Raw genomic sequence first — 12,755 nt, 5'->3', positions numbered from 1 at the left:
CTTATCCTGTTTCTGTACCGATTCTACAAGAACTTATGCTCATTAGCAGCTGTACATTATGGATCTCCTGGAGGCTAGAATTGCCTTTATGTAATTCACCCCTGAACTTATGCTCCTCGTGCCGATTTCAGTTGCTCACCAACTTCAGCATGATGGGTATTTCTTCACAGAGGCTGGAAGAAACGAAAGTACTATTGTGATCCCGAGCAGCAGTGATCCTGTTATCTGTACCGCATGGTTCTCTCGTGATGCACACCGCCGGATGTATGGGTCTAGCTCCAATTTAAGTACTTGATTTTTTATTACAGCCCATGGCCCACTAGGCGGATGCACCTCTTGTTACGCCGTCAGGCATGCCCGACGTGGATCAGGAGGAGGCAGACGATCTGAGCCGCATCGACACAGATTCTAGACTAACGCCGGCACCTTGCATGAACAGTGAACATCCTATGCGTTTACACGGTCTAATTTGTGCATGCATGAGCTTGCATGACTTTCTGCATGCTACAGTAGGACCAGCCGCTGAGTGGGCAACAACGCTTTTCCTTAATAAATCCATGCATGCAAGCATAATCCCAACGCCCTAACATAACAATGCATGTACGACAGCCAATCAGCAAGACTATCTCATCATTAACACGTGGAAGCGAACTCAGGCGTGGCCCTTGATTATCTGACAGCGATGAAACCACTGAAGAGTTAGACTCGCTTGGCTCAGACTGTGCCCCTTGATTCACTGACGCCTCTGAAGCTCCATCTGCCTGAGATGTGCAAATCATGGGCGTCTAAAGATAAAGAGGTAGAGGTGTTAGCTGGCAAGACTAAAGTCAGACTTACGTATAACGAGAGCACCCCGCCTAGCGAGCAGTCTTCAGAGCTGGTCTCTCCAGATCCACTGATGAAGAAACCAAATTGATCCACTGATCAAAATTTGAATCTCAAGGTCGCACAGAAGGACTTGGCAACTTTGTCCGGCGTTTTATATCTGAACATTTCATGAAGCACCAACCCCGAGCTTGTGTCTCGAAATTCATGCAGGCAGGGGATCCACAGAAAAGTTCTTAATCCTACAGCAACGGGCGTAAACAGCAGACAGTAAGTACGAAGTAGTTCAGTGTGGAGATCCTCAGACAAAGCACAGCAAATTGACATCCAGGCGTTTTACAGACAAGCTAAGTTTATTCTGAAAGAACACAACTTATAAGTATTCAGGTACAACACAGCTTCAATTTTTTCATGTGGTGCAGCTCAACATAACAAGTAATTAATCAGATCAACTCTTCAGTCTAAGCTCAGCCGATTTGTGGCAACGATGCCCTCTTCAACGTCACAATTTTTACATCTTCCTGGCTTCCGAGCCTGTTTTGGCACATCTAACCAAAACATAAGTTGGTTCAATCCAACTGTGAGTACCTTTTATCCAGCCAGGAGTTTTCGGGTCAACATGCTCTATGGAGTTCTCTGAACCCTGACGCTTGTCTCCACTGCCTGCCACTGGAGCAGCCTCAGCAGCACAAATCTGTGCGTCGGCAACGCAACGGCCGGAGGCATCCTCACAGGGTACTGAAGAGGACTCGTGGGGATGTTGTTCTCGTTGACCTCTAGCAGAGTTCTGCTGCTTCCGCATTTTGTGGGCAGACTGATTAGATTTATTGACAGTCATAAATCTAGAAGATGGCGAACAAGCAATGAGAGCGAGCAGATCCGTACCTGCATCAAGAACTCCATACTCGCCGGATCGGGCAATCGATCGCTTTGTCACAGGAGTTATCTCGACCGCTTCACAGCTCTTAAGAATCCAAGATCCAAGGACTGGAGGTAGGAGATAGCTGTCGGCACCCGCATTAACTGCACCCGCTGCCGGCGTAACTGGAAAGCATGAATTCTGATCCACGGATCAGGACGCCGGCGACATCTCGAGCCACGGCTCTGCCGGGCGAGAGCACAAACGTCCGTGCGAAAGATGGCCCACCAGATAGGCCCGTATTGATGTGTATACTACATTTTCTCTGTCCCTGGTGGACCCGTGACGTGCCAGATGCATTCAATAGACAGAATCGCAAAGCTGGAACGAGCGGGACAGATATCGAGCGCCTGTATGCTCGGGATCACATACTCAAACATTGAGGTTCCAGAATTATGTGCTGTGAGCTTGTGAAGCGGTCTGCCTCTTTCAAGTCACATGATGTAAAGCAAATTTACATCATACTAGTACATATGATGGTCTGCTCCTCTCCCACCTGGTTGGTGTAGTTACCGAGGTTGAATCGAAAGATGCATGACCTGAGTCCATGTTTTATTCCTCAAAAAAGAAACAAAAAATGTTCATAAAGGAGAAGGTCTTCACTCCGATCCGAGTTTTCACATGAGGCATGTTTTGTAATACCATAGGTCTTTCAGACTTGGCTAAACATAAACATGTCAGTGACTGTCCGAGAACATGATTAGATTTTGTGGTGATTTAACCTCCTCCATTTTCTAGGGTTAGCAAAGCATAACTAAAACTTGTGAGAGAGCTTTACTAATCCATCTTCTCTTAGAGGATTAAGACCTCCCAAGGAAGAAGAACCCTATGGATTTCAGGGAAATACCCAATGGTTCCTGGTTGTATATGCACCCTATATGGGGATTTTTTTTAATATTTTTTAAAAAAGTCAAAATAGGTCAGAACTATTTTGACAAAACACTTGACTTACTTTTGCACTACTATATACATTTTCACGAAAAAAAAACAAAAGTTGACCTCACAGCAAAAAAGACAAAAATTATTTGCTATTATAGGTCACTATTCACACTATTTTAGCCAAAATTTTGTCTTTTTTGAAAAGAAGTCAAAGGGATATTTTTTCTGTGGATTTTCTCTCACGGGTACAGCAGAAGGTCAAGTTTATTTCAAAAATATTTTCAGGAATTTTTGACTTTTTGTTGAATTACTAATTTTTTCCATATAGGGTGTATATGTCCCCATAGACCACAAATCCTCCTCCATGGATTTCATGACCTCTATCTATCCTTGAGATTTGAGGACGACTACAACCAAGACCTCCATCACTCCTAGAGATTTGGGCAACTACCTGTTATTTACCTTTATTTCCTTTGTTGTTTTTGGATCTAAGACGCACCTCTTAAATTGACTTGGGTTTTGACGAGTAATTGGTATGGATCTTGTCCTTGAGTGTTTTCCTCTTATATTTTCCCTTTGATTGCCCTTGATCCTTGTGTTTCTTCTCAAAACATCTCCAATTCATGAAGATTGGACCACCTTTACGGCTTGCCCCGTATCAGTGTGCCAACAAGCAAGACTTGGCATAGGGTTTTCAGTGAACTTTAGATCAATGTTAGTTATCTGCACCACACCGATTGACATGTTCAAGAAATGCTGGCTTACTGCTCTCAAGAATTTTCAATAAAAGGACAAAAGGAGCTTCGGCTCATTGGTGATTCTCATCCCTTGGCACCTTTGGAAATAAAGAAACAATCGAGTCTTCGCCGACCCCAGGCATTCTACTGAGTGGGCATATTGGAATTAAGACAGGTTTGTGAGAAGATGGTTATAGTTTAGAGTATTGGTGGGGTGTGTCCTGTGCTAAATGCGCACATTTCAGCACAAGGGTGTTGTAAAACTATTTATGGCTACGGCACACCTTTGGCGTACTCTCTAAGGCTGTGTTCGGTTGACAGGTATTTGAAGGGGGTTTTGGCAGGGATTGAAGTGAATTTAATCCCTTACAAGTCAAAATTCTCTCAAATCCCCTCCAATCCAAAAGTAGTGCAAAGCGCGATGTCTAACTTAGAAATTAATGAAATGGTGCATATTCTCGAGCTAGAAAAACGTGAGTAAACATATAAATATGCTAGTCATTCTCCAAACAAGAAAGAAAAAGAAGCATATTTTCCATCATTTATTCACGTCTTCACTAACATACATAATCTGACATTACTAATTATTATGCATTGTAGTTGTGATTGTAGAAGTACAGGTTCTGCTGACCCAATTATATGGTCGTCTACTACACCTCAGCAGTCTACTTTGACTTTGTTATCCAATTCAGTGAATTCTTCAAAATATGCCTTGAGATGTTCATATGAGTAGTTGACGTCGTCAACGGCGCACATCTCCCTGATGCTGTGCATGGACAATTGTGGCGCTCCGATATCCACAGTACGAATACCAACACCGCTAGCCAGTATTGGCCCGATTGTTGACCCACAAGCCATGTCGTTGCGAACAACAAAATCCTGCAAAAATAGTCATAGCATTGATAGATGAAATAAAGTAAGATGTAATCAGGTACCAAGATCGGCGATTGGCTAATAATCTGGAACCACCCACCAGTCCAAGAGCTTATCTAATACTCCCTCCGTAAAGAAATATAGGAGCGTTTAAACGCTCTTATATTTCTTTACACAGGGAGTAAGTTGTATTTTTACTTGTTTTTCTAGATGTCGATGCAGTCTAATATCTTTGACTATTGCTTATTCTAATAATATGCTACAGAAATTATTTGTGTAATCATATGTGATAGAAGTACTTCTGATATACAAATCAAAGTATTTTTATGTAAATTAGGTTAAAGTTTTAAAACATAGACAATACAATTGCTGATATATGTTTGGCGGAGCTAAAACGACATGTATCTTGGTGGAGCTGCCTAGTGTATATGTTTGGTGGAGCTCAAAAGCAATGCTTTACTGGGCAAACTCGTTCATACGAATTGGCTCTCCTAATAAGTAGAAAACATTTGATTATTCCTCCTTTTTTCCACGTGGTCCACTAGATAGTACTCCCATTGTTCCAAATTAATTGAAATTATAGCTTTGTCCCAAATCACACTTCTTTAAGTTTGACCAGGCTTATAGAGAAATATATCAGCATCTACAATGCCAATTAATTTTATTAGACTCATCATAAAATATATATTGCGGTTGTCGGTGTGAAAACAACATAAGAGTAGGCGGTATCTTGTCGTTAGTACTCTTATATGTTGCAATCACAAGATCAAGTATAAGTTGAGAAAGGCAGTTATGGCAACTTGATTTAGTTTACTACAAGCTAATCCACAATTGTAATAGGGGTTCCTCCTTTTTACATGTACTAACCTGGATAGGTAACTGGTGCCTCTCAGCAATTTCTCGGAAAATAAAAGCTGTCACGGCATTTGTAGCATATCGTTGATTAGCATTGTGCTTAATCACAAGTCCACCATGCAACTTTGGCTGGTGGTTCTCCTCGTGCTTTTCCTGGAAAGATAAATCATTTTCTATTAGAATATTACTGCATACCTGTGAACCCATAAACTGATCCAAAAATACTACTATTACCATATAATTGGGGTGCAAGGCATGAGCCATATCTGCAGACACAAGGAAACTCCTTTGAATAGCCTTTTCTAGCAACTAAAAAAAATGAAAGCAGATAGTCAGAATATGGAACTCAACTTGGAGCAATAAACTACACACAATCTGGCATAAATCATTTAAAGTGAAGTTGAATCTAAAAGAAATGTGTATACCTGAGCAGGGAAGGTACTTTTTTAGGATTGAAGAGTTATGGACAAATTAACTTAAAATTGAATTCCATTAAGGGTGTGCAATAACTGTTACAATTTTTTTAAATAAATGAATATTATAGGTCGTGCCATGAATGGTTAGCAGATAAGCAGAAAGAAAATGGTGACATAAAATCAGGTAATGTGAAAAATCAAATCCAGTAGCCAGCTGAAATAAAGTCAGTGGATTGGGTGCTGGGTGAAGGAAATTAGTTCTGTACCTTGGAATTTGAATGGTTAAAGCAGCCTGTGATTCTTGTTAAAGCATCCAGCATTGCAGGCGAACCAGCTCCCTGAGCTGAATCAGAACCAACCTCCTCATGATCAAATAGAGCCACCATCCTGACGCCAGATTCATGATCAAGAGAGTGGTCAGTAGAAGTTGACTCCACTAGGGCCTGAAAAAGTATTGGACAACTCGTTATATCGGGACTTTGTTGCAAAAAAAGGACAGCAATACGTATTTGTTAGAAACTGAAATGTGTTAGCTTCATTGACCAACTACACTTCGTATATTATAATCATAGGGATCATACGCATGTCGTGGAACAATTAATATCATAAAGAACAACCAAATTATGATATCAAAATTATAATTAGTAGTAATCAACTCTTATCACAATCAGGATTGCAATTCTTGACAAGGGGGTTTCTGTGTGGTCAAATCAAGAACGAATCAAAGGTGGGTATATGAGGCAATGTAGAAGCAATGGATACAATCATCCATGAGAAAAATGAGATATTGTAGGGAGTACGAGTAGCCAAATCCAGCAACACTATAAGCTTCATAAAGTGTTGTTTGGGCCTTTGAGGCGTTTTCCCCATTTTCAACTAAATTGCAGAATCCACACATTTTTGTGTTGTGACCATCACCTATATAAGCAAGATAAAGACTTGGTGTGTTTCAACATGGATCTTTTGCTTCTTATTTGGATTTTGTTGCCTAAACAAGTAAAATTTTGCAAAGGCAAACTTGGGAACTTAAAAATCTTTAAAAATCACCTGAGTTCATAAAAGGGCATCTTGGACCATGTAATATTTTTTCTGAGATTATTGGTGGCCCAAGACTAGCTCAAAATGTTATTAGCACATAAACCCTAAAAACAAGGGTATGTTATTAGCACAAAAATCCTAGAAAATAAATCTTAGCTTAGTTTGGATTCCCCAAAGCCATCTAGGCCAAAAACTCACCAAGTCCCTTCTCAAAAAGTTTGAAATCTGGTCAAACCAGTTTTGGCTCAAACTTTGACCAATCTTCTGAAAAATACAAGAATATTCAAACCAGGAACCTCCTAGACATCAAGTTCAAGCCAGCAACTTAGCCCGCAACACGCCCCCCCCCCCCCCCCCCCCCCACACACACACACACAAGTTCAAACCAGGAAGTTGCCAACCATGCACTTCCCAGATTCATACCTTATGTTTGAATTTGAACTCAAACCCATTCGACCAAACCAGCAACACATTAGTTTCTAGAAGCTTGGCTCTGACAAGTAGTGGGACCCACATGTAATAGTGAATCGAGCCACAGGGCCACACCAAATGCTCCACGACGCAGGCGGAGCTCGCGCATGCCGAGGCCACGAGCAGGCGCTCGACCCAATTCACGTGCCTGCAGCACCAGAGGAGGCCGTTGAAGCCCCCTGTCCCCACCCTGACACACTGGACCAGCCAAACAATGAGGAGCTTTTTCCCCTGGCGCCAGCCCATATGGTAACTGCCCAACCAGAGCGCTCTGTCGCGTGTTGCAGTCAGTGCAAAATCGCACCCGCCAGCCGAGAGGATCTCTCCCTCATGTCGTCCTTATTTTCCCCCGCATCAACCAAGCCTCAGCTCGCTCCCCTCTCTTCTCTCCCCTACAAACCCACAGAGAGAGCCCTGCCAACGAGCTGGCTGGAATTCATGAGGCCCCGCTCGACAGACTCTCTTCTACCTGCACAAGAGCACCCCCTACTCTCTATAAAAGCTACCCCCTCCCCCCCCCCCCCCCCCCATGCACGCTCGTCTCTCCAGGATCATCGCAGATGTCATGATCTCTGAAAATCCTAATGCTTTGATCGTCATAGCTTTTGTTGGACTTTTGTATGCCTTTGTTGGCTTTTGGGTTAGGTTTTTTGTTTTGGCATTTGTTTGCCTGATACTACTGGTACCTGTTCTCGCTGTATGGACCTGCTGGCAGGCTTCATTTCTGAGTAAATGGAGCATGGGAGCTCTCTCCCTGTTGATCTATACCCCTGCTCACCCCCCAGACTAGGGCACCCAAATTATAGCCTCCCCGTCGCCCCGCGCACAACAACCGGACATCATCCGTGGAGAGCTACCTCCAACCACTCAGAGCGCCACCCAAGCACCCCCACCACCTTTGCACACCCCCAATTGACTCCCAGCCGAAGGACAGCCCCTGGGAGCCCATCTTCCTCGACTCGGGCAGCACACTCCGTCGCACTGCTGGGAGGTTGCTCCGCCCGATACGGTAAGCACGCATCTGATTCCTTCCGAGTCCTAGCCCCTTCAACCCTTTCTAAACCAACGTCATGCTCTTTTCCAGCAGTCGCGACGCAGAGCGAGGCCAGCACCTCCTCATCTAGGTCACTCACATGGGCTGGGCCTTATGGGACAGGTGGAGATGGGCCAGGCCCATACCGGTTCAACAGAGTGTATGCAAAAATATTTGAAATAGTGTGAGATGAAAAGAATTTTAGTACTTTCAAAACATGTGGAATATGCAAATATGGTCTCCATAGTCTACATGCAAAAACTTAAATGGAGAAACAAACCTTCAGTGAACAAAATGACATGCAAAGGTTGTCAAGCCTTCCCGAAAAGATGAATTCTTTCATGGCACCTGCTACAACGCTTGGTTGAGTATCACACAGCTGCAGCTCGAAATCACAGATCTCATCAACTTCACAATTAGCCTCTTTAGCAATCAACTGCAAAAAATGGAAGCAACATACATTAAGTAAAAACTAAAACATACTCAAATCCAAGGGCTCTTGATATTTAATAAGTGAGAATGTTTGGCTCCACGTAATGTTAGAAATACATAACCTGCAACAATAGTGGATGGTGCTTTGTGTTTTCGCCACCGGATGACTCCCCTGGAACATTTCCTTCCACTAATTTCTGCATTTCATGCTGCAAAGAAAAAAAAAGATTGAATCAAGATTCGAATTTTCAAAGCAAACAAAAGAAGATAAGTGTTCTATGGTTCTTTTATCGTAATAGTTTAATTCCAAATAATTAAAGGACAATAATGGCATTCCTATGAACATATTAATTTCCAAATTTAACATTTTCTGGATAAACTAGGTGGAGCATTCTACGATAATGAAAGAGGCCTGAAGTTTTGCACTATTAATCATTTGAAGAAATTGATACTACGCAGTTTTGTTCAGAACGTGTGAACATGAAGAAGAGTAGAAGACATGTACACAATGTGCAAGCAAGTGTTGCTTCTTACATAGAGAATACAACATCACAAGGTGTATCAATATCCTAGCGGAACAACTGACATTGATGTTATACAGAGGCTATGCCTCTTCAAACTGAAAATTATGGCAAAATAACAAAAAATTCATGATAGTTAATTCCTTGGCTCAAAGATATTATGCCCATCATCAAGTACAATAAATAACAAACAAGCTGACTGAAAACACGAAGATCAGATTCCGATCAATGCAGTCAAATCACCTTAATCAATGTGCCCAGCACTGGGACAAGATGATTCTGATTGTTAATCTTGAGACCTTCCGAGGAGATAGTCCTGCGCAAAATATGAATAAGACACATGAGAAGTATTATTGTAAGTAAGTTTGTAATAGACTAAGCGTCCAAAACACCAGGGTTAAATCCAAACATAGGTAGCATTATAGTACGTAATTCCGTAATGAGGCTACAATTATTTAGTACTGGCACTGTGACATAGCAATTTAGGATCGGAGGGAGTATATAATATTTTCAGAACTTCCATTCAAGCAATATATGAAAGCTGAATAGGAAGTTTCACATACCCCTTAGGTGAGGCACTAAAAGATAATCTTTAATTCTACATCTAGGACTGCAATCTGTAAACAACTAGCGATAATACTTCACAAATACATAAGTTCAAAAAGTGGAGAACAATGAGATACCGAATTTACATTGCAGTATGGACCAGATATCAAAACCAATATTTAGCTATTTCTCTTCGTGCAAAAGAACAGGATGAAACTTCCAGAATAGTGTTCTAGACTATAGGCCCAAAATGCTCTTCAACTATATTGGATAATATGATCCAACTGGATGAACTACCGAGTAACAAGGCATGATAAAGAAAGCCCTTCAGTTTAAGGAAACACACGATAACTAGTTTTCCCAAGTTTTATACAAGAGTATGAAACTTATGTGGTTGTACAAAGGATAATTCAAGGTTGTCTTTCAGATGGTGCATGAGATACAAGGGTTAACACAAGAAACTGAATGGAGATACAGAAGTACAATATTTGCAATCTAAGGATCATTTCCTTTGACTGTTTTCATAGGCTTCATTCATTATAACGATCTTAGGATTCATTCATTGCATAAAAAGCTCTCAAATGCAAGAACTGCTCCACAATGAAGGAGTAATTTTCAAAGGCTTCACAATATTGAAATATCTGTATTAAAAACGAGTTTTTATCACCAACCTGTCTAGGTGAATAGCCAAAGTGGGGATTCTCATGATAGGCTCTTGCACCCTTACAAGCTTATGCCCATAAGAGACCACACCGTCCTTCTTCTCTCGCACAAGCACCCTACCAGCAATAGTAAGGTCACGGTCAAACCATGTGTACCACAATCCACCTCCATAAGTTTGGACTCCAACCTCAAGATAACCTCCCTTGGTTATCTGCGAAAGAAGAAGCAAGACTCTGTTAGTAAATCATCAAAATCTAGCACCTAATAAGTAAGACTAAACAGCAAACTAGGATATCTGATTGATACATGAACCGCTGTTCCTGCAAAACATTATCAATCGATGTTTCAGGACACAATTGCTCTGAAATGAATAACTAAGAGCTCACCTTGGTGACAGGCTTGAGCTTCAGACATGGACTGTCCGTATGTGCGCCAATGATGTGGAACCCATTACCGGCAACGTACCTACCAAACATCGATACCGAATCGTATTGGATTAGATTCATTTTTCCATTTACAAAAGAGTGTGCATTTTGTGTCGGGAAACCGAAGGAGAGGAAGTAGATAGAGCGGACTCACTTGGCGCCGATAGCGAAGGCGACGATGGCGGAGTGGTTGCGTGTGAAGAAGTACTTCCGGCCGGGCTGAAGCCCCGACCACTCCTCCCGCTCCGATAGCTGCTCGAACCCCGCCGCCTTCAGCAGTCGCTTCGCCTCATCTTCTCCCACCGGAAGCAACAGCAGGAGATAGATCCAGTCCAGATCAGTTCAGTTCACTTCACCTCACGTCAGTTACGAACAAGCGAGAGGGGAGCGGGACAGGACGCGTACCGACGGCGTGGAAAGCGGTGGGCGAGGCGTTGAGAAAGTCGACGAGGTCGGAGACGACGGCGGCCATGGGCGGCGGGATGCGGTAGGGGCGGAACCGCGGAGGTGGGAACTGAGACGGAAACACGATCGGTCGGAACGCAGGGGGATCGTATGTTTTGCTCCGCCGTATCTCTCGTATATTATGTATTTCTTTTGATGTATATCTCGTACTCCAGTATATTATGTGTAGCACGACTTCGAATACGAAACGTGTTACAATGCGTATCTCCGAGGTCTTCAACGCGGATACAAAACGGACATCCATGCCAAAAAGAAAGGACGCCGATAACTGCCACACGTGTGGGCGTTAAGGGATCTGCCCACACATTCTGTGTGGTGCCTAAGAGGATCAGCCCATACGCTTGTGTGTGGGCAAAATAACTAGCGCCCACACGCCTGTTTTTTCCCTCTCGGTCCCTTTTACACGCGTGCGTGTGGGCGGGTACGTCAGGCCTCGTACCTCGTGGTCGCGTACGCCCCACATGACACTTTACCGCGCGCCCGCAGTTGCCATGGGCTGGACCTTCGTCCATGTTCGTTTAAGTGCAGTTGCCATGTCGCTGAACTACGGTTGCCATGTCGGACAACTACAGTTGCCATGTTTGCTCAACTGCAGTTGCCATCTCAGGTCAAAGTTTCAGATTGCCTTTTTTGGACAACTACAGTTGTTGCCATATGTGGTCTGGTCTACTGCAGTTGTCATGATTTCAAAACTTTAGGAGTTGCCACCTACTAACACTAGGCAATTGCCCATGTAGCATTAAAAAAAAGGCATGGCAAAAAAACATGTTCAGGTAAAAGAAAGAGTTGCCAGGTGCTCACAAGCACGCTAGGGCAGTTGCCATGTAAAAAGAAAGAGTTGCCATCTGCTTACGTGCACGCTAGGGCAGTTTGCCATGTACCATACAAAACATATGGCAACTGACATGTTCAGGTAAAAAAAAGAGTTGCCATCTGCTTGCAATCACACTAGGGCAGTTGCCATGTACACTGCAAAACGCATGGCAACTGGCAGCTTGGGTGTGGGAGAGGAGGCGGGCGTGTGGGCGAGATGGCAAACGCCCACACACCAGCCCTTGTACGTGACTGAAAACTGGTGTGTGGGCGAACTGCTAAACGCCCACACACCGGCCCCTCCGTCTGGTAAAACGGATGTGTGGGCGACCTCTCTCACACACCACACACGCAAGTTGTCCTACGTGGCATACAAAATCAGCTAATTCGTGCCAAGATTCGTGCAGAAGTTACTGGACGGTGATGGAAGCGTGTGGGTGAGTTGGCTAACGCCCACACGTGTGGGCGTTACACTTTTCGGAAAGAAAACGGACATCGACCGACCCATCCGGACCCAACGAAGTAAATGTCATCCAATCAAAGTCACCAAATATAAACGGTCATCATATTTTTATTGATTTTTGAGTTAATTTTTACATAGCAGAATAAATTAAAACAGGTATTCCCTTCGTCCCATAATATAAGAGCATTTCTGACACTAATAGGAGTAAAAAGGAACTGAAGATTCCTATTCTACTCCTCTCGTTGGAGGTGAGGTCAAGGAACCTCATCCGGATGTTTCACTCTCTCGTCGTTGGCGGCTAGCATGAACAAGGCAAAGCTGACGACATATGCCTCTTTGCCATCATCATCATCATGCTGGTCCGACGCGTCGTCGTCCTCC

At 43.2% G+C, this 12,755-nt stretch overlaps 1 protein-coding gene across 1 annotated transcript; it reads right to left on the bottom strand.

The window, feature by feature from the left end:
- Positions 1–3,824: 3,824 nt before the first annotated feature.
- On the bottom strand, positions 3,825–11,295 carry LOC109756864 (probable aspartyl aminopeptidase). Its single transcript, XM_020315707.2, has 11 exons — positions 11,039–11,295; positions 10,788–10,926; positions 10,595–10,673; positions 10,217–10,419; positions 9,243–9,315; positions 8,601–8,687; positions 8,327–8,482; positions 5,771–5,947; positions 5,323–5,397; positions 5,101–5,241; positions 3,825–4,239 (listed from the first exon to the last, which is right to left on the bottom strand). Exons 1-11 carry the CDS (start codon positions 11,103–11,105, stop codon positions 4,018–4,020), a joined length of 1,419 nt encoding a protein of 472 aa, XP_020171296.1. The 5' UTR covers positions 11,106–11,295; the 3' UTR covers positions 3,825–4,017.
- Between the last annotated feature and the right edge of the window lie 1,460 nt (positions 11,296–12,755).

This window comes from Aegilops tauschii, chromosome 5, assembly GCF_002575655.3.
Source record: "Aegilops tauschii subsp. strangulata cultivar AL8/78 chromosome 5, Aet v6.0, whole genome shotgun sequence".
In the NCBI taxonomy this organism is placed as follows: Eukaryota; Viridiplantae; Streptophyta; class Magnoliopsida; order Poales; family Poaceae; genus Aegilops; species Aegilops tauschii.
The sequence above is the reverse complement of the archived record's forward strand: the minus strand, read 5'-3'. Positions and strand labels throughout refer to the sequence as shown.

Coding starts and splice junctions, on each gene's coding strand:
- LOC109756864 (XM_020315707.2), bottom strand. CDS start 11,105: ATGGCCGCCGTCGTCTCCGACCTCGTCGACTTTCTCAACGCCTCGCCC. Junction 9,316..10,216: donor TTGGCTATTCACCTAGACAG/GTTGGTGATAAA, acceptor TATTTTGCGCAG/GACTATCTCCTCGGAAGGTC. Junction 5,242..5,322: donor CCTTGCACCCCAATTATATG/GTAATAGTAGTA, acceptor TTATCTTTCCAG/GAAAAGCACGAGGAGAACCA.